General features: G+C 44.1%; 2 protein-coding genes across 12 annotated transcripts in view; one reads left to right on the top strand and one right to left on the bottom strand.

Annotated features, from left to right (window-relative positions):
- Window positions 1–6,817, top strand: part of LOC120042013 (CCR4-NOT transcription complex subunit 1-like) — a 40,773-nt gene extending 33,956 nt beyond the window's left edge. For all 11 annotated transcript variants that reach the window (XM_038986905.1, XM_038986895.1, XM_038986903.1 and 8 more), the window contains exons 39-48: window positions 3,053–3,301; window positions 3,507–3,670; window positions 3,781–3,898; window positions 3,997–4,098; window positions 4,465–4,638; window positions 4,740–4,889; window positions 5,143–5,323; window positions 5,402–5,534; window positions 5,661–5,795; window positions 6,001–6,817. In XM_038986905.1, coding sequence (XP_038842833.1) covers window positions 3,053–3,301; window positions 3,507–3,670; window positions 3,781–3,898; window positions 3,997–4,098; window positions 4,465–4,638; window positions 4,740–4,889; window positions 5,143–5,323; window positions 5,402–5,534; window positions 5,661–5,795; window positions 6,001–6,079 — 1,485 coding nt within the window. In that variant the 3' untranslated portion in view covers window positions 6,080–6,817. The remainder of the gene's footprint in view (window positions 1–3,052; window positions 3,302–3,506; window positions 3,671–3,780; window positions 3,899–3,996; window positions 4,099–4,464; window positions 4,639–4,739; window positions 4,890–5,142; window positions 5,324–5,401; window positions 5,535–5,660; window positions 5,796–6,000) is intronic.
- A 16-nt stretch (window positions 6,818–6,833) lies between these two features.
- LOC120042014 (N-lysine methyltransferase setd6) lies at window positions 6,834–12,494 on the bottom strand. The gene is made up of 9 exons (XM_038986906.1): window positions 12,352–12,494; window positions 11,945–12,016; window positions 11,653–11,797; window positions 11,427–11,568; window positions 11,134–11,328; window positions 8,274–8,397; window positions 7,997–8,177; window positions 7,683–7,825; window positions 6,834–7,499 (listed from the first exon to the last, which is right to left on the bottom strand). Exons 1-9 carry the CDS (start codon window positions 12,376–12,378, stop codon window positions 7,179–7,181), a joined length of 1,350 nt encoding a protein of 449 aa, XP_038842834.1. The 5' UTR covers window positions 12,379–12,494; the 3' UTR covers window positions 6,834–7,178.
- Between the last annotated feature and the right edge of the window lie 14,315 nt (window positions 12,495–26,809).

Genomic DNA, 26,809 nt, shown 5'->3' with positions numbered 1-26,809 from the left:
GAGAAAACCCAGAGGAAAACAACCACCTTCAAAGATGAGCGATACCACGTGTAGTTGCCATGGAAATGAGAAATGCCAGAACTCCAAGACAACTATAAAATCGCCAAGAAACGGTTTGAAGGTCTGAAGAAAAGACGTGACGTTGTACAGCAGATACAATGAAGTAGTAGAGGACGTGCCCAAGGACAACGCATCAAGCGCAGACAACGTAAAATACTACTTATCTCACCATGCAGTACTCCGAGAAGATAAGGTGATGACAAAACAGAGTGGTGTTTGATGCCTCGTCCCATGAAGATGGCTGTCCATCCCTCAATGACTGTCTAAGTTCAGACTACATGAGATCGCATTCATGGCAGACATCAAGAAAGCTTTCCTGCAGATATCTCTAGCAGAGAGAGACAGACGTGTTGAGATTTCTATGGCTCACAGGCCCACCAAGGGGAGAAAATGAAGAGGAGCTGTGTGTGCTGAGGATGAAAAGTGGTATTTGGAGCTTCCCCAAGTCCATTCTTGCTGGCAACTACAATCAGGAAGCACCTGAAACAATATGAAACAGAACAACCAGAAGTTGTAGAGGTACTGAGTCACTATGTAGATGACTTCATTGCAAGTTCACGGAATGTTGAAGAGGCTTACCTTGTGACAACTGCAAAGTGAATGCTGTCGATTGCAGGCATGGACTTCTGCAAGTGGATGACCAATTCTCCTGAATTGAAAAGAAAATGGGAGGAGAGTACAACTGACCACCTGTTGACGCTAGAAACACAAGGAGTAGTCACGAAGGTTTTAGGTTTAGTATGGAGACCGGAAACGGATGACTTTGTTTGACCTCAGGCCGCTACTGAGCATTCTAAAGCAAACGGAAAACACAAAGAGAAGTGTTCTGCAGTCGTCTGCACATATCATCGACCCTCTTGGTTTTCTGACCCCCTTCACCCTCAGGATCAAGTGCATGTTCCAGGAAATGTGGGAGGGGACTCAGCTGGGATGAAGAATTACCACCTGATCTGACACGAGAATGGCAACAGTGGTGTTCAGAACTATCCCAGTTACACCAGCTCACCATACCAGGGTGGTACAGAACAGACATGCGGCCACAGAATAGCCACACCCAGAAACTACACGTGTTCTGTGATGCAAGTGAAAGGGCTTACAGTGCAGTAGCTTACTTGCAAGGTGAATCACAAGACAGGGAAACGAGTCTAGTCGCATCCAGGTCCAGGGTAGCCCCACTCAAGAAAATGACGCTGCCACGCCTGGAGCTCATGGGAGCTGTGATTGGAGCGAGACTAGCAAACAACCTGATGACCACACTGAAAATGGAAGAAAAACAGATCAAAATGTGGACCGACTCGATGATCGTTCTGCATTGGTTTTGCAGCTCAGCTCAGAAATGGAAACAGTTTGTCGCGAACAGAGTGACGGAGATCCAGTCCTTGACCAATCCAGAGTCATGGTCACATATTGAAGGGGAAACTAATCCAGCCGACCTCCCTACAAGAGGACAAACTGTTCGAAACTTGACACAGAGCGAGCTATGGTGGAAGGGACCCAGAATTCTGACATCACCCAATCAGTCCGAGAAGACTGATGATAACAAGGTTCCAGAAGAGGGAAATACAGAACTCAAGTCCAGTTGCTAGGTTACTGTACAACTCGCAGCAAACAGCATAGACATCACTGAACCTGTGTTAGAGCTTGAAAGGTACAGCAAACTGAAGATTGTGTTGAAAGTCTAGTAGCTAGTGTAGTCTAGTGTTCAATTTCAGTGTAGCTTTTGACACAATCGATCATAGTCTGCTTGTGAAGACTTTTTTGTTATGGCTTTACACCCCTGCTATATTGTGGATAAGGAGTTACCTGTCTAACAGAACACAGAGGGTGTACTTTAATGGAAGCCTTTCCAACATAATCCAGGGTGTACTTTAATGGAAGCCTTTCCAACATAATCCAGGTAGAATCAGGAATTCCCCAGGGCAGCTATCTAGGCCCCTTTTTTCTATCTTTACTAATGAGTAAAGCCAGTGTCTATGTATGCGGATGACTCAACACCTATACTCGTTAGCGACTGAAATGACTGCACCACTTAACAAAAAGCTGCAGTTTCAGAATAGGTGGCAAGGAATAAATTAGCCCTAAATATTTCTAAAACTAAAAGCATTGTATTTGGGACAAATCATTCACTTTAACCTCAACTAAATATTGTAATGAATGTGGAAATTGAGCACGTTGAGGTGACTAAACTACGTGGAGTAACCCTGGATTGTAAACTGTCATGGTCAAAACATGTTGATACAACAGTAGCTAAGATAGGGAGAAGTCTGTCCATAATAAAGCGCTGCTCTGCCTTAACAACACTAAACAAGGTAGGTCCTACAGACCCTAGTTTTGTCGCACCTGGTCTACTGTTCAGTCGTGTGGTCCAGTGCCACAAAGAGGGACTTAAGAAAATTGCAATTGGCTCAGAACAGGGCAACACGACTGGCCCTTAAAGGTACACGGAGAGCTAACATTAATGATATGCTTGTCAATCTTTCCTGGCTCAGTGGTGGAGAGAGTGACTTCATCACTACTTGTTTTTGTAAGACGTGTTGAGAAGCTGAATACACCGAGCTGTCTGTTTTTAAACTACTAGCACACAGCTTGGACACCCACGTCAAAGTCCAGAACAGACTATGGGAGGTGCACAGTACTACATAGAGCCATGACTACATTGATCTCTATTCCACGTCAGGTAACTGATGCAAGCAGTAGAATCAGATAAAAATACAGCGGGAACTGTGAAGAGATGCACAGCTACTGACATATACAATGTAATATTGTGTTATGGATATGTGGTGTTCTATGATGTAATGTAAGTGTCTTAATGTGTTTGGACCCCAGGAAGAGTAGCTGCTTCCTTGGGACCAGTTAATGGGGATCCCTAATAAAATACAAATACACAGTAGCTGTTCATTTCAGGAAAAAATAAACAACAATTCTAACTACATTATGGAAGACGGTAGAAGCGAATGGCAATTCTCACTACTGTACTTACTGTCCTCCCCAGATGCACCAGCAGGGCATTCTGAAGACTGATGACCTGATCACGCGTTTCTTCCGGCTGTGCACAGAGATGTGTGTGGAGATCAGCTACCGCGCCCAGGCCGAGCAGCAGCACAATCCTGCAGCCAGCGCCGCCATCATCAGAGCCAAGTGCTACCACAACCTGGACGCCTTTGTTCGCCTCATCGCTCTGCTGGTCAAGCACTCTGGAGAGGCCACCAACACAGTCACCAAGATCAACCTGCTCAACAAGGTAAGAATTAGGAGGATGCTCACCATGGAGGCTGAATAAGCTTTCTGCTTTGTAAAGATCTCTCAAAGACAATCTTACATTTGAAGACCTCAAACTGCGATATCAACTAAATGTATTTTTTTTTATACACATCAGATTTAAGATAAGAAATGCTCTTGATGTCATGATTACTGGGCTCATCTAAATGCCCCTTGACTGGTCTCAGGTTCTAGGTATTGTGGTTGGAGTGCTGATCCAGGACCATGATGTAAGACAGACAGAGTTTCAGCAGTTGCCTTACCACCGCATCTTCATCATGCTGCTGCTCGAGCTCAATGCCCCCGAGCATGTGCTGGAGACCATCAACTTCCAGACCCTCACCGCCTTCTGGTAAATGCTGCCATGTCTGTTAGACAATATTGGTCACTGATTGTCAAGACATCTTAGTTTACTTTCCTCAACTCTGTATGATGTATAGTTTTTTCCCCTTATGTCCACAGCAATACTTTCCACATCCTGAGGCCTACCAAAGCCCCTGGCTTTGTCTACGCTTGGCTGGAGTTGATCTCTCACCGGATCTTCATCGCCAGGATGCTGGCACACACCCCACAGCAGAAGGCAAGGACAAGTCACTGACATGTTAGTGCAATGTCTGGGTGGGTGTTTTTGCTGCTTAAAAGCAACCATTGATAACCTTTTGTTTTCTCTTTTCTTAGGGTTGGCCCATGTATGCCCAGCTGCTCATTGATCTTTTCAAATACCTAGCGCCCTTCCTGAGGAATGTTGAGCTCAACAAACCTATGCAAATCCTCTACAAGGTATGTAAACTGCTCTAAATGGGTGTGCTCTGGCACCCCAATGGTGGAACAAACTCCCTCACGACGCCAGGTCAGCGGAGTCAATCACCACCTTCCGGAGACACCTGAAACCCCACCTCTTTAAGGAATACCTAGGATAGGATAAAGCAATCCTTCTAACCCCCCCCCCCCCCCCCCCCCCCCCCCCCTTAAAAGAGTTAGATGCACTATTGTAAAGTGGTTGTTCCACTGGATATCATAAGGTGAATGCACCAATTTGTAAGTCGCTCTGGATAAGAGCGTCTGCTAAATGACGTAAATGTAAATGTTTTTTCCCCCTTGAAATGACTATTAACCTGACTGACTGGATTTTTCTCCTGTCCTCAGGGTACCCTGCGTGTCCTGCTTGTCCTGCTGCATGACTTCCCAGAGTTCCTGTGTGACTACCACTACGGCTTCTGTGACGTCATCCCGCCCAACTGCATCCAGCTCCGCAACCTGATCCTGAGTGCCTTCCCACGCAATATGAGACTTCCAGACCCCTTCACTCCCAATCTGAAGGTACAGCTGAATGACAGACCCTAAATACCTTGTTACACTGGAAATGGTCTTCTGTAACTCTTAAGGTTTAGTCAATCTTTTTTAAACTTTTTCGTTACTAGGTTGACATGCTCAGCGAGATCAACATTGCTCCGCGCATCCTCACTAACTTCACCGGAGTGATGCCCTCTCAGTTCAAGAAGGATCTGGATTCGTACCTGAAGACGCGCTCCCCTGTCACCTTCCTCTCTGAGCTCCGCAGCAATCTGCAGGTAGGGGGCGCCACTCTGGGTCCCTGGAAGTATTTGCAGCACAACGACACATCTTTAGACCAGGTTAAGTTTTGACTGAGCGAATGTTCAAATGTGGATTTTTGTCATGCGTTGTTTCTGAAGTGTCATCGTACATGGGTGTTTCATTGCGTGTCTGAAGATCTAAGCAATGCAAACAAAACTAGTGTCCTTCCATTGCGTAGTGTTGGTTTTACATTTTTGTTCTCCTTTTTACCGAACAACCCTCTTCTAGGTGTCAAATGAGCCAGGCAATCGTTACAACATCCAGCTGATCAATGCACTGGTGCTGTATGTGGGGACCCAGGCCATCGCACACATCCACAACAAGGGCAGCACTCCCTCCATGAGCACCATCACTCACTCAGCCCACATGGACATCTTCCAGAACCTGGCTGTGGACCTGGACACTGAGGGTAAGAGACACACATGCGAAAGCATACTTTTTAAATGTTTTTTTGTATACAGTGGTATTCTCATTCCTTTGTTCCCAGGGCGCTATCTCTTCCTGAATGCGATTGCTAATCAGCTGCGCTACCCAAACAGCCACACCCATTACTTCAGCTGCACCATGCTCTATCTGTTTGCTGAGGCCAACACAGAGGCAATCCAGGAGCAGATCACCAGGTAAATGTTGTTCTCTACAAAAAGTTATTGCATATGAAAACCAGGCATTGCAGAACTACCTGCATTTCATGGATCCATTTCCTTTCCAAGTGTATTTCGTTAAGTAGCCTTTGCTCCTGTCTGCAGGGTTCTTCTGGAGAGGCTGATTGTGAACAGGCCTCACCCCTGGGGACTGCTCATCACGTTCATCGAGCTCATCAAGAACCCTGCCTTCAAGTTCTGGAGCCACGACTTTGTGCACTGTGCCCCGGAGATCGAAAAGTATGTGCTCATTCACTCTCTACCAGAGTTGGCTTCTCACTCAGCTGAGATGACTTCACCTGCAGAGTAGTAGCTGGAGGATAACCAGTTAGCAGCACGTTGTGTTCATGCTCTGCTTTATTCAACAACAAAGAAATATCATTCTAAGATAAGCTGCAATGGAAGGACTTGGATTAAACGCCCTCCGCTGTCTTCTCTCTCTCAGGTTGTTCCAGTCAGTGGCTCAGTGCTGCATGGGGCAAAAGCAGGCTCAGCAGGTGATGGAGGGCACTGGTGCCAGTTAGTCAGCCAGCCTGCAGGAGAGATGCTAGGGCCAAACCCTCCATCCCTGGACCCACCCCACAGATGCACCCCCCCCCCTCCCCCCTCCTACATTACTGTTAGCACTGGATGAACTGGAAACACTGATTTGAAGTTTAAGGACTGCTGCTCATGGATCTAAGTTGTTGTTTTTTTTGGCCTGGATATGGAGAAGTTAATGCTGTTTAATATAATTTTGATGTAAATATTAAAAGGGAGAGAGCTACATGTCTGAAAGGAGTGGCCAACAAATGATCTAACGTGTACAGACGCACACATTCACTCACTACCAAAGCCCTGTTTTGTCTCCCTCCTACATATTTCTTGACTGATTCATTTGCGTTGAGGCTTAATGGATAGTGGATTTAAAAAAAGCAGCCTGATTTTTCATTTGAGTGGGAAGGAAGGCAGTGCACTAGATTCTCCTGGGTTTACTCCTTTATCTGCTTGGGGTGTGGTGGGGGTCAATGGTGTTTCCATTTTAAAGTGGGTTAGGTTCTCCCCGGCACTTGGGAAATTTGAGATGACTAATTGAACCTTAAAATTTGTACAAAGATCCAAATTGTGGACCAATACAGCCCATTTTGTAAGGATTTTGAATGTTTTGTAAATGTATTGGTCCGTGTGTGTTTTGTAGTCCTTTAGTTCTTGCTACTTATTTCCTGTATGTATGCATACTGTAGTTAACTCATTAAACAATTCAACTGCATTTGTTTCCCTCAGTGATAACAAATGGAGACTGCTGTTTGTTTTATTATGCAAAACATGATAGCAGTGTACATTACGATATGTTTAACAAGCAGTTCACTCGACAGCTGCGGCCACCTAAGGTCCATTGCCGGTTTGGGTAACTTATAGTGACCCATGAAGGACCTTGTATGGCGCAGTACTTCCAACAGTCTCAAAGAAGCCATTGCTCATCAGTCACATACAAATTCACAAGGATATACAGGTAAATCAGTTTTCCAAATATGTTCAGTTACAATAGGCCGAAAGCTGGCCACTGACTCTAACCCTTTGGGCTTGTTTTGAGTGGAGGTCACAACAAATCAGGGAGTGCTTTGGGATGGATTTTGTGGCAACTTATGGTTTGGTGAGCTCCATAAGCTGATGCAGGATAGTCTTCTGTCCGTAGCGGACCTGCAGTGCTCTCCTCTGCCGGCTGCTCAGTTTAACATAGCCATCTTTATCCTCCAGCAGCACCTTGTCTTTCAGCATGTCCTCCCCATAAGAGTCCAGTGTGAAGCGGGCTGCAGCGTGCACCAGACGCCTCCAGAGAGGGAGCAGACTAGGCAGGCCCTCGTTGGAGAGTGCCTGCAACATTTTCTCCTCGTCATCATCTGCCTCCTCCCAGCCTTCGTTCTCTCTGAAGTCCTCAAACTCCTCTACTGACATGCACAGGATCTAGGGAGAGGCAAACAGCAATGTATACTGGTTCGAGCCCTGATATATCAAACCATATAACCAGCTTATAATTGTGATACGGCTACGGGTTGCGTCGTGACTAAGAACAGCCGTGGTATATTTGCCATATACCCCCCCCCCCCATTGCTTAAATATACAACTATGAGCTCTTAATATGGTTACCTTGAGTGTTGTGTACATCTCTGTGTCAGTGAGGGACCCTGACTTTCCGAAGATAAACACTCCCTTGTCTCCAACCATCTCCATCTCACACAAAAGACTCCACTTCTCCACAAGGAGGCGCTGTTCAGCTTCAGACCGAGTCACTGAGATGTGGAAAAAGAGGATGGAACAGATGTGAATTTGTCAAAGTAAAACCATAAGGATAATTTAGAACTGTGTTCTCTAATTTGGGTTGATTCAGTTTGTGTAGTGTATTGATGACAAAATGTGAGGCAGTTGTCTACCCCTAGTCAGCATGTCTGATCAGTAATCACCTTGCACAGCTGCTTTATATACATTGGACATGGGTATATCTGCCGTGTCGTTGCTATTGCTTTGATATGGCTCAGCAAAGCCATACATGTGTAGGAGCTGCCAGTTGGCCATCTGACCATATGTGTTGAACACTTCCTCTCCTTTCCGGATACTTCGCACTGACACCATCTTCAAACACTCCTGTGAATGCAGAGAGAAAAATGACATCATTCTTGCTATACACCCACTATATAGGATTAGTGAACAGAATGTCAACTGTAGGGGGGTTTTACTCACGGGTGTGTATTCCAGATTGGCGTTGTGATTTGACACATGGTTCAACATGTCCGCAATGGGCACCATCATGGGAGGATTGGGGTCCTTCTCATCCTCATCCTCCTCATCCAGGGGCTCCTGGAAACTGCAGAGGAAATGAGAAAGAGTATGGGATTGTATTCAGAGCCAAACAGCAAACTGATCAGCACTTGAGTATCAGTAGCACTACAAAAGCGTCAACTCCAGCCGTTCCATCAAAATGGACAACATACTGAAGGACAAATCCTTGACAAGGAAATACCTCCAAAGCTTGATGGACCATGAAGCTGGACACAAGTAATGAAGGAGAATGTTGTTTAAACAGCCATGAAGTTTTTCCTTATAGTACTGTATAGTAAGACACTGGTCTCACCTGGGGTGTAGCCTCTGCCGAGTCCCCAACAACCGGATGTTCCGGTTTTCAGGGGAAATGGAAAAGAGGCTGTGGTGAGTCACGCGACTTCCACTTTTGGATGTTAACACTCCATCTTAACTCCTCCACATTTACTGAATTGGTTGAACAGTGCAGAAGAAAACCTGACAGTTTTTTTCATCTCATCAAGAACAGTATGTAGGGGAACTAGTTTTGGGTGTTTCTTTTACACCTGCTATGTTAGGTTACCTGGGGTGTGGTGTGTATAAATCATCCAATCACACAAGAGGGGTGTGGTGTGTGGAAATCATCACCCAATCACAGGAGTGGCTTTTGAAGGAATATTATGGAGAATCTGGGTTGAATGTATGCTGCCAGAAACAAACCTGGTTCTCCCAAAACACATCAGCAAAGTTTTATGTTGCTGTTCCTTAGCTTGGTTATCCAGTTACACTTCAGCTTTCAGTGATTTGTGTAAAATTAATAATACAAATATGGGCTTAAATTGTAAATACTAAGATATTGATTTATACATAAGTACTGTCAACTTCTGTAACTGTTAAATTATGCACCTTTGAAGTGTAACCGATTGCTTTGCAGTAGTGGTCTTCACGGGTCCAACAATTTTCTTACTTTTATTTATTTTTGTATTTATTATCATTTGTTTTATTATTATTATTGTAGGCATATTTAAAAATCTAAGCCAGTTCTTTATATATGCAAAAAGTATTGTTTCATTTTGTTGATACATTTTAAAAATTGTGTTTGAACTGTCTTTTTAATTTTGTTCTATGTATTTAGTTGAAGATTGGTTAAAAAATAGGCCTGTTGTAAAATAAATAGCATTAGCCTATTGCTGTAATTTGTTGGGTAGGTCTGCGGTAGGCACTCGCTTTGTTGGTAATTTCAGCAAGCTAGGCCTAGCCTGTTCAAAACTTTTGTTTAGGTTTGAACCAGTTCTTTAAATAGGATATGCAACACGTGTTTTGTTTAATTCTGTTGAGACATTTTCTTTGGCCAAATTAAGTTAATGTGTTGGCCGCAATATAATTACCTGCAGGCCTACTTGCACTCAAACCATGAAAAGGAAAAACCAAAAGAGTGCAAGATAATAACCTGTTCATATTTTCTCAATAACATGACTCAGGCCTACTTTTGATATTACCCTAATAAAGTTACGAAATGTTTGTGAAGGTTTAGTGTGTTATGGCTATTATTAGGCTTAGCTATGAAGGCTTATGAAGGCAGTGCACATCAGCGTTCCAACTGACTCCTGAACTTGAAAAAAAAATATTCTGATAAATTAACAAATTTGCAGTTACGACTATATCTCTATAGCGGTAATTAACTATCTGACAAGCATATTTTATTTTTATTTTATTTATCTGTTATTTTACCAGGTAAGTTGACTGAGAACACGTTCTCATTTGCAGCAACGACCTGGGGAATAGTTACAGGGGAGAGGAGGGGGATGAATGAGCCAATTGTAAACTGGGGATTATTAGGTGACCGTGATGGTTGAGGGCCAGATTGGGAATTTAGCCAGGACACCGGGGTTAACACCCCTACTCTTACGATAAGTGCCATGGGATCTTTAATGACCTCAGAGAGTCAGGACACCCGTTTAACGTCCCATCCGAAAGACGGCACCCTACACAGAGCAGTGTCCCCAATCACTGCCCTGGGGCATTGGGATCTTTGTTTAGACCAGAGGAAAGAGTGCCTCCTACTGGCCCTCCAACACCACTTCCAGCAGCATCTGGTCTCCCATCCAGGGCCTGACCAGGACCAACCCTGCATAAAGAAATGCATGTCGATGTCGGGAGCATGGCGCTGGCACATCTCTATCTTGGTCTCTAGAGCTAGGTTTCTCTTGCTTTATATTTTAAATATTAATATCGTACAGTGGCGCTTAGGCCTATATAAATGCAATGCCTTGATGTATTTAGCACTCAAATCTCTGACAGCTGAACATTGAGGTGGACAAATATAAAGTAAAGTCAAAAACAATAGGATATAACATTTTGAATATGCTACACCAATGACTTTTGTATATTTGTTTTATTGGGTTATAGGCAGTTTTTAAGGACACATAACTGTGGGTCATTTGGCCAATATTGCTCATTTATTGATGGCGCTGGTAGCGGCCAGTCAGGGGTTTCTTTCTCGCTCTTTCTTCTCTTGGATCCGAAACGGCGCAGTCTGTTTGGATCTGTTTTTCCACTGGCCTTTTCGGAACTGGTCTGACTGTTCTCAGGTCCATTCGGAACAGGTCTTGGTTTTAAAATGTTTTAATTTATGCATATCTGGTCAGGTGGGAAAGCCACGGATCCAGTTCGGAACAGGTCTAACTTTTTGAACCCATGAAGACCTATGCAATATGTTCCAAAGGTGCAAGCAGCTTAGTAGAAAGCCTGTCACCCCACTCCTCCTCATGCTTTCCTTGGTGCCTGAGCCATACAACCTCACCTGTAAGCCATGACAAAAGCCACCAGGCTTCTGTAGAGGTCCAGTGTATGTCTCTCTGGGTCCCACAGGTCAGGGTGTAACGTAATGAAAGGTAGGACGATGTCTTTGTACTCTTTCTGGATGTTGGTGAGGTCAGTGTCCACCGCCTCCGGGATCCCTGTCCCCTTCAGGAGTCTGTCCCGTTCATCCTTTGACCTACAAATCACATCCACAAAATACAACTCAGAATACTCAAATGCAACAGTTTACTCAACTCAAGAATATTAGAAAATACTGTATGTGTTTGCCCTTACCAGAACATGGGGTGATCCAGAGCTGTGAAGTCAGACCAGAGGGATAGGTAAGGCCTCCAGTGGGACTGGGGAGATGTGTACTCATACATCAGTGCCAGGAGGAGGGGCACCCATCCAGACGTGTTCTCCAGAGATGCTTTACCTAGGGAGGAACAGATGTTTTCTTTGGGGGCCTCCGACAAGAGGTGTGTGTGTGTATGTGTGTGTGTGTGTGTTGCAGTCTCACCCTCCTCCAGCACAGCCAGGACCTTGGTGGTGCCTTGGTGCAGAAGAGCCATTCTGGGTATAGTAAAGAGCAACTCCCCTTCATCTATGTCCTCCTTAGCCAGCATGCCATACTCTGCCACTGTGCCCTCCTTGCTGATGTACACCTTGGAGAATGAACACAACTGAATGACCATTAACACAGAACCCATAACAATAGTCTGGTGAGTTCTACCCCCAATACTCCTGTAGGTATGTGAAATACATGGCATTTTACAAATTGCAGACAATGTCTTTGTACGCTTTCTGATTACCTTGTTGTTGAGTTTCAGCCCCACTCCTTCACACCACTGCAGGAAGCTCTGGAGAGGGTCGCTGCCCTCTGTCTACACAGGAAACAAGGATCATCACACCATCAGACTCCCATGACCAAACAATAATCAATGATGCAGACTGGTAAGATTAAACATATTGACACGTGCAAAAAAACACTACTATCAAATATTCTTATTCACCTAGCTTGCTAGTTATTCCTACGGATTGGTAACTTTCAAGCTAGCTAGCATTCATAACTTGAAATCGTGAACCCAAGAGCTAGCTAGCATTCATAACTTGAAATCGTGAACCCAAGAGCTAGCTAGCTAGTCGCATCACTAACAACAACGCGTTTTCCAACATAGCTGACAAGTATGTAGCTTAGCAAAATAAACCATATCTCTACCTTGAGTCTTTTAGCATCGGTTGCCATGCTGTGCAAGAAACTGTGCTGTTGGACAACTCAAATATTAGTGTAATTCACGAATAATTTAATACAAAGTAGATTCCAGAAAGCGTACGCTATTGGCATGTGTTCATTTCCGTAAACCACGTGTGTCGCATCTTTGACGTCATGTCGCAGTACTACATGGTCATGTCAAAACATAATAAAATATTTATTTTAATTGTTAAAGTTTCTTTCGGCATGGTTGGTCATTGTGATTACATTTTCATTTCCCCCCTTAATTTTCAAAAAAATTCTGGCTGTGTTTATTATTGAAATATATAGCCTAATTTGAAAATGGCCTGTCTACTTATTATTTTCTCTCTAATTATGCTCTTGTAGTCTATAATTATGCTCTTATAGACCTACTTGGGATTTCTTATTTAAATTAATGATCTCAGTAACCATAATGACTCAGTAAATGGCATGGATGGTGGGAGGGAAGTCAGACTTTATTAACTTTATTAAAATGTCAACAAACAAAAACCCTTGTGTGTTAAACATACACCACAAAACAAAACTTTTCATCCAAATACAAGGCTGTCTGTGTGTGCATACTGCATAGCCTACTAGATGGGCTATATTGAATCTGTGTATCGTACTATATACTCACAGACACAACAAACCTGGAACACAATTGAGATGCTCATACTTGTGAAATCCAACGATTTCATTGATACAAACGAATAAGCTTGCCTGATTAATACCCTTAGAAACGCAAGGAAAGCAATATCAGCAGTCAGCACTTATTAACTAGCCATTATAATTAACTGCATATCTTCACCTTTGTCATACTTGCTTATCAGACTCTCAAGGACACTTCAGTATGTTAGTATCTCTGGGAAGCATTGACCTTGAAGATATCTACACAGTTTAATAGATTTCAGTAATCAAAGTAATAATTGTACTCTTAAATTACCTCATAAAACAGACATTGCTTTAACTAATGAGAGTACTGCATTGTGTAAACAACATTTGCTCCGTATATAGTCAAGTCCATCTGTACAAATACATATATTTTCTTTAATGAGTGCTTTCACTCTCTTTAGAGTAGAGAGACAGATGACATTGAAGTCATTCTATCCAGTTTGTGACAAGCAGAGTATGGTGCTCAGCCTTACTGGCTGCTTCTTAGATATACACAACCACTTTGTAAGGTTTGGGTGCCTGTGTCACACCAAACACAGGGGTGTAGTCAGGTTCCCCTGCGTCCTCAGACCAGACAAACTGGAAGCATCACAGCAAAGTGACCAAAATCAAGAACAGCTCCATGCGAGTGAGTCCCTCTTCCAGTCACATACGGGGCCCTAAAACATAAGAACTGATAAGATGTACATTCTGTGCAGACAAAAAAAAAAACTCCCTCACACAATGTCCATTGAAGGACCAGATACAATTTGTTTCAGAATACCTCAGAAACAGGAATTATTGAACAAACTCAAATTACAGAATCCTTGAATATCTATGAACTCTCACCAACGGAAAAGGGCATAGAGGATTTATGTTTCTCCAGCTTTCCCTGTTCATCCAGGAAGTTGTAAGGGTTGAACTTATGAGGGAACTTCCACTGACCCTCCTCATACAACCCAGACGAGAGGTTTGGAATAACAAGAGTGCCCTGATGGTGAGATGAAAGAAGGAGAGAGAGGGAAAATTAGACATTAAATCACAATTACATCATTGTTGGTGCAGAAAAAGTTGCAATACATATCAAGAGTCACCTTGGGGATTTTATAGCCCATCAACTCTGTGTGTTTCATGGTGCAATGGAAGACACTGAGAGGAAGGGTGCTGGCAATATGCTGGTGTCGTGTCTTTGACGATGCCAGATTAATTGCTATGACATGCTATTCTATAAAATAATTTCTCCGTAATTAATATTACCTGATTGAACTAATCATGTAAATATTAATTAACTAGAGAGGGACACCACGAAAGAATATTTATAGAGCTGTTATCTTCCGAATAAACTCTTAAAGATTTAGTAATATTTTACATCCATAGCAGTCACCTTAATCGTCATTTTATTCAGTCTCATCTGAAAGTGGTAAATCCTTGTTATCTGCAAGAATCCTGGCTAACAAGTTGAATAAGCAATACAAAATTGGGTTTAATTATTTATTTACTAAATACCTAACTAATCACACAGAATCACACATACACAATGAAATCATAACTTGATCACAAATTACGTCATACAGAAAAACGTCCCTAGCGGGCGGAATAGATATGACAGCTTGTTACACAAAGAAAAGGGGCGGGATTTTAGTGAAAGAGCGGGAGACTGGGACAGGGCCGAAGCTGTGCTATCGTAAATACAGTATCTTATGCATTCTAAATTACCGCCCATTTGAAAAGGAAAATGCAATAAATATTTACTCTGAGCTGCGCTTCAGTAGGTTGGTGGTAGATGGAAGACCGTATCGCCAACCCAAGTCCTCTGTCCTTTGAAGAATGTCTCTGGTGATCACTGGATACGTTGGAGTAACGTCGTGTGTAGTAGACGGGATACTCTGACTGTCCTTCCTAACCTGCGTTTGTAGCGGCTGTTGCTAACTCAACGGCTAGGCGGTATCACTTCTGTAGTGAATACGAGTTCAAAGTTCATACCATTTACAACCAAAGTCCATGCTGATGTTGGCTTAGTTCTGTAGTTATTATCTGAACCATTCTGACATCGGATCGTCATCCTAGTGTCCGGAACAGGAAGTTATATTTTTGTCAATGGCTTTTATAGTGGAGGGAGAGGGGTGTGTCTGAAAAGTTTATAACCCATGTCTCTTCACAGGGGCGGGCCCCTGGTTGAGCAGAAGCCAAGCTTATGAAAACACAAATCTGTCATTTGGAAGCTAAAATTAAATTTCATCTCTTCACAAATAATTTCATATTCAAACATTTGAATTAAACAACAATTCCATGTGAATCAGATACCTCTGAGGTTTAGACTTTCCACAGTAGAGTTTATGTAATTCTATCATTGATGAGAATGTGTCAGAGGGCAACCGAACTGACATGATATACCTTAAGTACCACCGCATATGTTCAGTTGGTCGGATTACCAGAATATAGTTCATTCCCCCCCACCTTCTGATGTCCCCAGAATCTCTATGTTAACCAAGGGGTTTTCTTATGTCACATCAGTAGGGAAGAGAAAAATGGGGAAAGAGGTATTTATGACTGTCATAAACCTACCCCCACTGCCAATGTCATGACACTGGGCTTCATGGATCACTGCCTGAGTGTAGGGAATCGTGTGTCTGTCCTCGAAAGAGGCAACTTCTTTCCCCCTTTCTCCTGCTGACACCTCTCTGTAGACAAGGGCATATAGAGGCACAGTTACTGAGTAAGATAATGAACGTATAAACACTAATTAATTGTTTAAGCTATATTATTTCTATTATTTCAAGGCTATAGCCTACAAAGAAATACATTGTGAAGCATTTGCGAGTGTGATACTAAGCTGGTAGGGACATAAAACGCTCAGCATTTAAACATTTCATTGTATTCAATCATTATAGTCTATAAATTGCTCATATAGGCTGTGACTTACTTAGAATTAAATACAAATTAAACAAAAAATCCCTTATTAGGCTCAGTCTACAGTGCCTTTGCATTGATTTTTGTAAACATGAGTTTGGCCAGAGTCTGTGGCTTCAGGCTCATGCAATGGTGCCAGCAGGGGAGAAAATACTCTCCACACTTGCAGAGCCACTGGGGATGATAAACACCCTTTGGGCCACTCTTGCCAGAGTTGTTTATTTTTATATTTATTTAGGTAGGCCTAATCAAAACGGAAAGCTCATTGAAAGTGGGAATATGCCAGGCCTATTTGGCCAAAATCAATTATGGCCTATTGTATAGACAATATAAAAACATTTACGAAACTTACGAAAGATATCTGATTTTTAGTTTAGAAATACTTTTCTATAATGATATTTGTTAGCTACCCCTTTCAGATTCCGCAATGATTCTGTAGTTGTGGACACTACATCACCACACTCCCTCTCTTGCTTTTGGTCCTCACCTTTGTAAGTCACCTTGATTTTGCGCCTGTGTGTTTTATCAGTTTATTTATGAAAATATTTAGCGAATTCCATGACAGTAGCTAAAGCAGGGGGCTATAGCAGCATACAAGTAGACAACAAATGCATCCTGGGCCAAACATGCCCTGAGCTCGTGAAATGAGCGCTACTGAAGCGAAACTGGAGCGGGCGAGAATGCCGATGCTCAAGCCTTTGTGAATCTTGCTCTGCGCTCCAGTCAAATTGGTTCAGCACGCTTCTCACTCCGCTCCAGCTCCGCTCAGCCTCTGACCTAGTGTTGTAGTAGCCAGTCCGGTCTCGAGACCACATATTGAGTGTTTCGGTCTTGTCTCGGTGTCGTATACTTTAGTACTCGGTCTTGACTCTGTCTCGGACAGTGAGGATTCCTAATATCTTCCTGAGACCAGCCGAAAAACTCATTATCAGCTTCCATACAGTCAGCGCATAAGACTGCTTCTTGAAACAGTATCTTAAAAACTTCTTAGGGATAGGGGACAGTATTTGGAAGTTTGGATGAATGAGGTGCCCAAAGTAAACTGCTTGTTACTCAGGCCCAGAAGCTAGTGTTACGGCTATCGTCATATTCTTCCTCGGACGAGGAGAGCGAGACGGATCGGACCAACACGCAGAGTGGTTAGTGTTCATAATGATTTATTAAAACGAAACTGAATACTGAATTACAAAACAAATAAACGAAGTGCATAAACCGATACAGTACCGTGTGGTGCAACAAACACAGACACGGAAACAAACACCCACAAAACACACGTGAAACCCCGGCTGCCTTAGTATGATTCTCAATCAGGGACAACGATTGACAGCTGTCTCTGATTGAGAATCATACCCGGCCTAACACAAACATCCCAACATAGAAAATCAAACATAGACAAACCCACCCAACTCACGCCCTGACCAACTAAATAAATACAAGAAAAAGGAAAACAGGTCAGGAACGTGACAGCTAGGATATGCATATAATTGGTAGTATTGGATAGAAAACACTCTAAAGTTTCCAAAACTGTTAAAATAATGTCTGTGAGTATAACAGATATGGCAGGCAAGAACCCGAGGAGAATCAATCCGGAAAAATGTTTATGTTGAGCTCAGCACTCATTGAAATGACTGTCTATGGGAAAATCAATGGAATACCTCCCAGATTGCAGTTCTTGGGGCTTCCAGTAGATGTCAACAGTCTTTAGAAAGAGTTTCAGGCTTGTTTTTTGAAAAATTAGCTAGAATTTGTCGTTTTTCTAGGTGGCTCCCATTTTGGCTGTAGTATTGTGGCACGCGTGGATGAGGGCGCACACTTATTTATCTCTGGTAATGAACATACTATTCTCCGTCTTAAATTTTATCATTTATTTACGTATTAGGGTACCTGAGGATTGATTAGAAACGTTGTTTGACTTGTTTGGACAAAGTTTATTGGTAACTTTTGGGATTCATTTTGGTATGCATTTTGAACGAGGGAAACCGGTGGATTACTGAATTAAGCATACCAACTAAATTGACTTTTTTGGAGTATAAAGAAGGACTTTATCGAACAAAACAACCATTTGTTATGTAGCTGGGACCCTTGGGATAGCAAACAGAGGAAGATCTTCAAAGGTAAGTGATTTATTTTATCGCTATTTCTGACTTTCGTGACGCCTCTGCTTGTTTGGAAAATGTTTGTAATGCTTTTGTATGCGGGGCGCTGTCCTCAGATAATCGTATGGTATGCTTTCGGCGTAAAGCCTTTTTGAAATCTGCCAAAGCGGCTGGATTAACAAGAATATAAGCTTTTAAATGATGTAAGACACTTGTATTTTCATGAATGTTTAATATTACGAATTTTGTATTTTGAACACGCTCTGCAATTTTACAGAATGTTGGCGAGGTGGCGCTAGCGTCCCACTGATCCGCAATAATTAACAGCCTTAATATCTATTATCGACATGTCTGCGCAGTAGCGAACCTATAGCATTCAGTGTGTGACAGGTTGGTGATTCTGAAAGGACCACAACCGTAATACCAGCGCACTCATTTAGGAGAGTGCACTTTTTGTAAAACACAAAGGGCCAGTAGTGAAGTGGAGGGTATACGCAGGTATAAACTGTATACCCACTGTTTTTTCACTGGGCATTCTGTATAGTTAAGCAATAAGGCGTGAGGGTGTGTGGTATATGGCCAATATACCACGGCTAAGGGCTGTTCTTAGGCACCACGCAAAGTGCCTAAGAACAGCCCTTAGCCCATGGTATATTGACCATATATCACAAACCCCAGAGGTGCCTTATTGCTATTATAAACTGGTTACCAACATAATTAGAGCAGTAAAAATAAATGTTTTGTCATACCTGTGGTACAGGTCTCATATAACACAGCTGTCAGCCAATCAGCATTCAGGGCTGGAACCACCCACTTCTTAATCCCTACTGATGTGTATCAAAGAAGTGTAGTGGAGGTATGCGACTTATTAATTATTTAATACAATAGAGAAATCAAGCACAAAATAGCCTACACAATCGCAAAGCACATTAAATATATTAATATGCGTGCTGCACACAGCCTAGTTCTAGCGGAATATCATCTGCAGGCAGCAAGAGTGTGCAGCTCACAAATGGTTTTGTCATGGAGAATGACATCGGTCACCGGTAGGGTAGGAACAGTGGCGACCCCCACATTTTTTGCTAAAATAAATAAATAATTTTGGGGGGGGGGGTTGCCTGTTTTTCATGTTATTTTGGCATTAATACGTGTCACATAACAGTTTGCAAACAATGTAAAAAAGAATAATAATTGAGTTAATAAAGCCACATACAAACATGGTCTCTTTTTTGCTTTCTTCTGTAAGGTAGCTCCAAAATGCAGTTGTTTCAGCCTAGCTCAGTACTTTCTGTGGTAGTGGGGCAGCCAGCGGAAAATACGAAGCGTAGGGGTTGGTAATGTACTCTAGTTGCGCCGTGATTGGCTCAGTATTCTGTCACTCATGGGGACACTGCTTCACCGCCAAATCTAAGGGTAGAGCTCGAAAATTCAAGCCCCGTGGGTGCTGCCATAGAGTTACATAAGAAGTACCCATCCAAGAAGGCTCAAGATCATTGGCCACAGATAAAATTACATCAAATCACGTTATATCTACAGTAGCTTTGATTGGACTGATCATGTCAACATCATACTTTCAAAATCTTAGCTAGCAGTCATCATCATGAATCAAGTTGACAATCTACTGGCAAATCCTTTTTAATCCTTGTCACATGAAGATAAATAATGAAGATCAATTATAGATAAAACATATCGGTGCTCATCGGCCATTGGACATAAACATTACACAAGTTGAAAATCTCAAATTCAACAATGAGTGGTTTGGAAGGAATCAGTTGCTAACTGCAAACAATGCAAAGCAATCACTAGCCTGGTATTCAGTGGAGTGGCTGTGTGGTCCCAGGTCTGGGTTTAAGGGTCTCTTTTCCAAGCTTAAAATGATAAACATTCAACATTGGCCACGCTGTCAATCCAGCATGATTTCTGCCGTGCCAAAAACAACTGTTAACTCAGAACTGCAAAATCTGACTTCAGTGAGTTCAAGACAACTGGGAACTCGGGAAAAAAATTAGCTCCGACTGGGAAAATACGTTTTGAATGGTCATCCAACTCAGAATTGTATATCGAGAACTCAGGGCTCTTTCTAGAGCTACAACCTGAAGATCACTGACATCATCCTGATTCGACCATCCCAGTTGTCTTGAAATCACCATAAATCCAGAGAATGCCAGACTTTGATGACAAAATTTGCCCACGAAGGACTGCCGCGCCAGTTTTCTGTTCAAGTGAGCACAGCACAACAAGGTGAGTCCAAAAATGTTTTGTATGTTGCTAAAGAAATTATGTAATATGCCAGGGAGATATGTATTCTGTAGCTAAAAAAGTATTACTAAGTGTATGTTGTGTAGTAAGCTGTCAGTAGCCCATGTGCCTCACCCTAATAATTTGGTTTATTTCCCCCTCTTAATTTGGCCTACTGTTCTGACTTGGTGGTGCACATGTAACCTATAACCTGTTTTAGAGAAATGTAATCATCTAATATTATTTTTTTTGGGGGGTGGATCAGCTTAATATTGCGGAAAGAATGTTGCTTCCATCAATGTAATTGTCTGCATCACTTCCAATCCCCCATATATTTTTTGGGTAAATATAAATATCCATATACATAAACGCATGCATACATTAACACATATATACATACACATACCTATATAGACATACTTTTTTTAGAATATACCTTTATTATTCCCCGCAAATCCTACCACCCTTCCCCGTTGTTTTGCGTATCAATTCATAAACCATGTGCCATGGAATGGGTACATCGAAAATCTCTTCCCAACTATTTTGCAATTTATATGGCACAGCTGTCAGTTTTTTTATCCTTAAATGAAATTGGTATATGTTTTTATTTATCACACTGTCTTTAACCATTGATGTTCTTTAATACAGGGCCGACATACAAGTGCCTTACTTTTTTCCCCTTCTACTTGCCTCTTCCATTTTTGTGGTAATACTGCAATCAATTGGTTGTAATTTTGGGTAGAGCAGACATTTCCATATGTCTGTGTTAGCTGTATGTGTGACATAACTCCCCCAGTCCTATTTATATCATTCACTAAAATTATACATTTTTTAAACATTTCTTCGAAAAATATTTTTTTTTTTAAATCAATTAGTATATTTGAGTTTAACCACAATATTTGTGATAGTATTTGTTCTCTTTTCAGGTGGATTAAACTGAAATTGCAACCAACTTTCTAAGGCTTGTTTAAAAAAGAACGATATTTTGGATATTATTTCCTTTTCAAACAACTGAAAGTGAGTAGGTGTAATCTGAATAAAGGGAAAAAGGCCCTTCTTGAACATAGGATGAGACATTCTTACCAAAAATTAAAATATTCTATGCATTTATATATAAACTCCAGTCGTACTTATTCAAAAGCCTTTTCAAAATCAGCTATGAAAACCAGGCCTGGTGTCCCCCATATTTCATAGTATTCCATTGTTTCCAGTACTTGTCTTATATTATCTCCAATGTATCATCCATGTAAAAAAAACTGTCTGATTAGGATGAATAATATCTGACAATACTTTTTTAATTCTATGCGCCAAGCATTTTGCTAGGATTTTTGCATCACAACACTGAATTTTTTAAATGGACTGGATCTTTATATATACCATTTGGGTCCTGTTTCAGTAATAATGATATCAGACCTTCTTGTTGCGTGTCTGATAATCTACCGTTTATATAGGAGTGGTTAAAACATGCTAATAATGGTCCTCTGAGTATATCAAAAAAAGTTTTGTATACTTCCACTGGTATGCCATCCAGACCTGAAGTTGTCCAGACCTGAAGTTGTCCCCTCAAGAAGTTCCTCCTCTGTAATTTGGCCTTCACATGAGTCTTTCTGTACAGATGTTAATTTTACATTATTATTAGCCATACAATTAGTTTCAGTTAGTGGAGATGGAGGAGACTGAAACAAAAACATATTCTTAAAGTACTTTACTTCCTCTTTCAAAATATCATTCGATGAATCATGCGTGACTCCATCATTTGTAACAAGTTATAATAAAAAAAAATTGGGAGCATTTCTATATTGAAGATTGAAAAATAATTTGGTGCATTTTCCCCCATATTCCATCCAGTTCGCTTTATTTTTATAATATATTACACTGGATCTTTCTTGAATAAGTTCCTCCATTTCTTTTTGTTTTTCCTCTAACTTATTCTGTGCCTCTATGGTACAGTTTTTTTTGCTATCTAACTGTACTGTTAGTCCTTCAATTTCCTTTATTACTATGGACTCTTTTGATCTAAATTGCTTTTGTTTTATAGATGAGTACTGAATTGCATGGCCTCTAAAGGCACACTTAAATGTGTGCCATAAAATAAGGGGATCTGCTGTACCTATGTTATTGTCAGCGATTGTGTGCAGAGAGGTAGCGGAGTCAAGCGCAGGACACAGGTGTTGAGCAAAACAACGGCGTTTACTCAAAATACAAGCAAAAATTCCTCATAGGGAATATAACAAACACACATGCACCAACAACAACCACTAACGAAACAAACAATCACGGACAGAACAGAAATGTATGCCAGAGGGTTAAATGGGGAACATGATAGGGGAATTGAAACCAGGTGTGTGTAATACAGACAAAACAAAACGAAACTGAAAAATGGATCGGTGGTGACTAGAAAGCCGGTGACGTCGACCGCCGAACACCACCCGAACAAGGAGAAGGGCCGACTTCGGCGGAAGTCGTGACAGTACCCCCCCCCCCTTGACGCGCGGCTCCAGCAGCGCGACGACACCGGCCTTGGGGACGACCCGGAGGGCGAGGTGCAGGGCGATCCGGGCGGAGACGGTGAAACTCTTGTAACATTGAAGGATCTAGAATGTCCTCCACCGGTACCCAGCATCTCTCCTCCGGGCCGTACCCCTCCCACTCCACGAGGTACTGAAGGCCCCTCGCCCGACGCCTTGAGTCCATGATGGCTCGTACGGTATACGCCGGGACCCCCTCGATGTCAAGAGGCGGTGGAGGAACATCCCGCACCTCAGACTGCTGGAGCGGACCAGCCACCACCGGCCTGAGGAGAGACACATGGAACGAGGGGTTAATGTGATAATCAGGGGGGAGTTGTAACCTATAACAAACCTCGTTCAGTCTCCTCAGGACTTTAAATGGCCCCACAAACCGCGGACCCAGCTTCCGGCAGGGCAGGTGAAGGGGCAGGTTTCGGGTCGAGAGCCAGACCCGATCCCCCGGTGCATACACCGGGGCCTCACTGCGGTGGCGGTCGGCACTCGCCTTTTGCCTCCTGATGGCCCGTTGTAGCCGCACATGGGCAGCGTTCCATGTCTCCTCTGAGTGCCGAAACCATTCATCCACCGCAGGAGCCTCAATCTGGCTCTGATGCCATGGTGCCAGGACCGGCTGATAACCCAGCACACACTGAAAAGGTGATAGGTTGGTAGAGGAGTGGCGGAGGGAGTTTTGGGCCATCTCCGCCCAGGGGATGTAAACCGCCCACTCCCCCGGCCGGTCCTGGCAGTAGGACCTCAGAAACCTACCCACATCCTGGTTGACTCTTTCCACCTGCCCGTTACTCTCGGGGTGGAAACCTGAGGTAAGGCTGACCGAGATCCCCAGGAGTTCCATAAACGCCCTCCAGACTCTAGACGTAAATTGGGGACCCCGATCAGAAACTATATCCTCAAGCACCCCGTAGTGCCGGAATACGTGGGTGAACAGGGCCTCCGCAGTTTGTAGAGCCATAGGGAGACCGGGCAAAGGAAGGAGACGGCAGGACTTAGAAAACCGATCCACAACGACCAGGATCGTGGTGTTACCCCGCGACGGGGGAAGATCCGTCACGAAATCCACCGATAGGTGTGACCACGGTCGCTGTGGAACGGGAAGGGGTTGTAATTTCCCTCTGGGCAGATGTCTAGGTGCCTTGCACTGTGCGCATACCGAACAGGAGGAAACATAAACCCTCACGTCCTTAGCTAAAGTGGGCCACCAGTACTTCCCAGCAAGGCAGCGCACCGTCCGACCGATGCCAGGATGACCAGAGGAGGGTGACGTGTGAGCCCAACAGATCAAACGATCGCGGACATCAAACGGAACATACAGATGCCCAGCTGGACAGTCAGGTGGAGTGGGCTCTGCACGTGACGCCCGTTCGATGTCCGCGTCCACCTCCCACACCACCGGTGCCACCAGGCGAGAGGCTGGAATTATGGGAGTGGGATCTGTGGACCGCTCCTCTGTATCATACAGCCGGGACAGTGCGTCTGCCTTAACGTTCTGGGAACCTGGTTTGTAGGAAAGGGTGAAAACAAAACGGGTGAAAAACATGGCCCACCTTACCTGGCGAGGGTTCATTCTCCTCGCCGCCCGGATGTACTCCAGATTGCGGTGGTCAGTCCAAATGAGAAAAGGGTGTCTAGCCCCCTCAAGCCAATGTCTCCACGCTTTCAGAGCCATGACAACAGCCAGCAACTCCCGGTCCCCCACATCATAGTTTCGCTCCGCCGGGCTGAGCTTCTTCGAAAAGAATGCACAGGGGCGGAGCTTTAGTGGCGTACCCGAGCGCTGAGACAGCACAGCCCCTATCCCTGCCTCGGACGCGCCCACCTCAACTATGAATGCTAAGGAAGGATCAGGATGAGCCAGCACGGGAGCCAAGGTAAACAGAGCCTTCAGGTGACCAAAAGCCCTGTCCGCCCCAGCTGTCCACTGCAGTCGCACCGGTCCCCCCTTCAGCAGTGAGGTAATGGGAGCCGCTACCTGACCAAAACCCCGGATAAATCTCCGGTAGTAGTTGGCAAACCCTAAAAACCGCTGCACCTCCTTTACCGTGGTTGGAGTCGGCCAATTACGCACGGCTGAAATGCGGTCATTCTCCATCTCTACCCCTGACGCTGAAAAGCGGTACCCTAGGAAGGAGATGGACTGTTGGAAGAACAGACATTTCTCAGCCTTGACGTACAGGTCATGCTCCAACAGTCGACCAAGCACCCTGCGCACTAGGGACACATGCTTGGCGCGTGTAGCGGAGTATATTAGAATGTCATCTATATACACCACTACACCCTGCCCGTGCAGGTCCCTGAAAATCTCATCTACAAAGGATTGGAAGACTGATGGAGCATTCATTAACCCGTACGGCATGACGAGGTACTCATAATGCCCAGAAGTGGTGCTAAATGCTGTCTTCCACTCATCTCCCGCCTTGATACGCACCAGGTTGTAAGCGCTCCTGAGGTCCAATTTTGTGAAGAAGCGCGCCCCGTGTAATGACTCGGTCATACTGGCTATGAGTGGTAGCGGGTAACTGTATTTTACCGTGATCTTATTTAAACCTCGATAATCAATACACGGGCGCAAACCTCCATCCTTCTTCTTCACAAAAAAAAAACTTGAGGAGACAGGTGAGATGGAAGGCTGAATGTATCCCTGTCCCAGAGATTCAGTGACATATGTCTCCATAGCCACCGTCTCCTCCTGTGACAGAGGATACACGTGACTCCTGGGAAGTGTAGCGTCTACCAAGAGATCTATCGCACAATCCCCCGGTCGATGGGGTGGTAATTGAGTCGTCTTCTTTTTACAGAAGGCGAGTGCCAAATCGGCATATTCTGGGGGAATGTGCATGGTGGAAACCTGGTTTGGACTTTCCACCGTAGTGGCACCTAAGGAAACACCTACACACCTCCCTGAACACTGACAGGACCATCCCTTGAGAGCCCTCTGTTGCCACGAAATAATCGGATCATGAGAGGCCAACCAGGGAAGACCCAACACAACAGGAAACGCAGGAGAGTCGATCAGGAAGAGACTAATTCTCTCCTCGTGATCCCCCTGCATTCTCATAGCAATGGGCGCTGTGACCTCCCCAATCAGCCCCGACCCCAAAGGACGACTATCTAAGGCATGTACAGGGAAGGGAACATCAACAGGAACAATAGGGATCCCTAATCTATGTGCCAAAGAGCGGTCAATAAAGTTCCCAGCTGCGCCTGAATCTACTAGCGCCTTATGCTGGGGATGCGGGGAAAACTCAGGAAATTCTATGTGGGCAACAGGGGGCTCTGGGTGAGTTGTGTGCCTACTCACCTGGGATGACCCACCAGTGCTCCGCCTGCTACCTCGACTTCCAGGAGAAACACCCCAGCACCGACCAGCAGTGTGCCCTCTGCGGCCACAGTTGGTGCAGGGAATGGTCCCCCCTCCGGTCCCCCTCATAGCAGCCCCTCCTAACTCCATAGGTGTTGGATTCAAGGTGCTGGGTAATGGAACGGGCGGACCCCGATCTAGACGTCCGCGGGAGGCCAACAGGTTATCCAGCCGGATAGATAAGTCCACCAGCTGGTCCAGGTTGAGAGTGGTGTCCCTGCAGGCTAGCTCCCTACGAACGTCCTCTCGTAAACTACACCTGTAGTGATCGATCAGGGCCCGCTCATTCCATCCCGCACCAGCTGCCAGAGTTCTGAAGTCCAGTGCGAACTCTTGAGCGCTCCTCATCCCCTGTCTAATATGGAACAATCGCTCTCCCGCCGCTCTCCCTTCAGGTGGATGATCAAAGACTGCCCGGAAGCAGCGAGAGAAGTCCTCATAGTCATCCAGAGTTAGGCCTTCCCTTCCCCAGATGGCGTTGGCCCACTCCAGGGCTTTACCAGTCAGGCAGGCAGGAGATGAGGGCGCCCACCCTCTCGCGTCCTGAAGGGGACGGATGAACAGCCGCCAGGTAGAGCTCCAGCTGTAGTAGGAACCCCTGGCACCCGGCTGCTGTTCCGTCATACGCTCCTGGGAGCGAGAGCCGAATCCCACTGGGT

Source organism: Salvelinus namaycush, unplaced genomic scaffold, assembly GCF_016432855.1.
Source record: "Salvelinus namaycush isolate Seneca unplaced genomic scaffold, SaNama_1.0 Scaffold6, whole genome shotgun sequence".
NCBI classification, from domain to species: Eukaryota; Metazoa; Chordata; class Actinopteri; order Salmoniformes; family Salmonidae; genus Salvelinus; species Salvelinus namaycush.
The sequence above is the reverse complement of the archived record's forward strand: the minus strand, read 5'-3'. Positions and strand labels throughout refer to the sequence as shown.

Coding starts and splice junctions, on each gene's coding strand:
- LOC120042014 (XM_038986906.1), bottom strand. CDS start 12,378: ATGGCAACCGATGCTAAAAGACTCAAG. Junction 11,329..11,426: donor CTGGATCACCCCATGTTCTG/GTAAGGGCAAAC, acceptor TGTGATTTGTAG/GTCAAAGGATGAACGGGACA. Junction 7,826..7,996: donor ATATAAAGCAGCTGTGCAAG/GTGATTACTGAT, acceptor TCCACATCTCAG/TGACTCGGTCTGAAGCTGAA.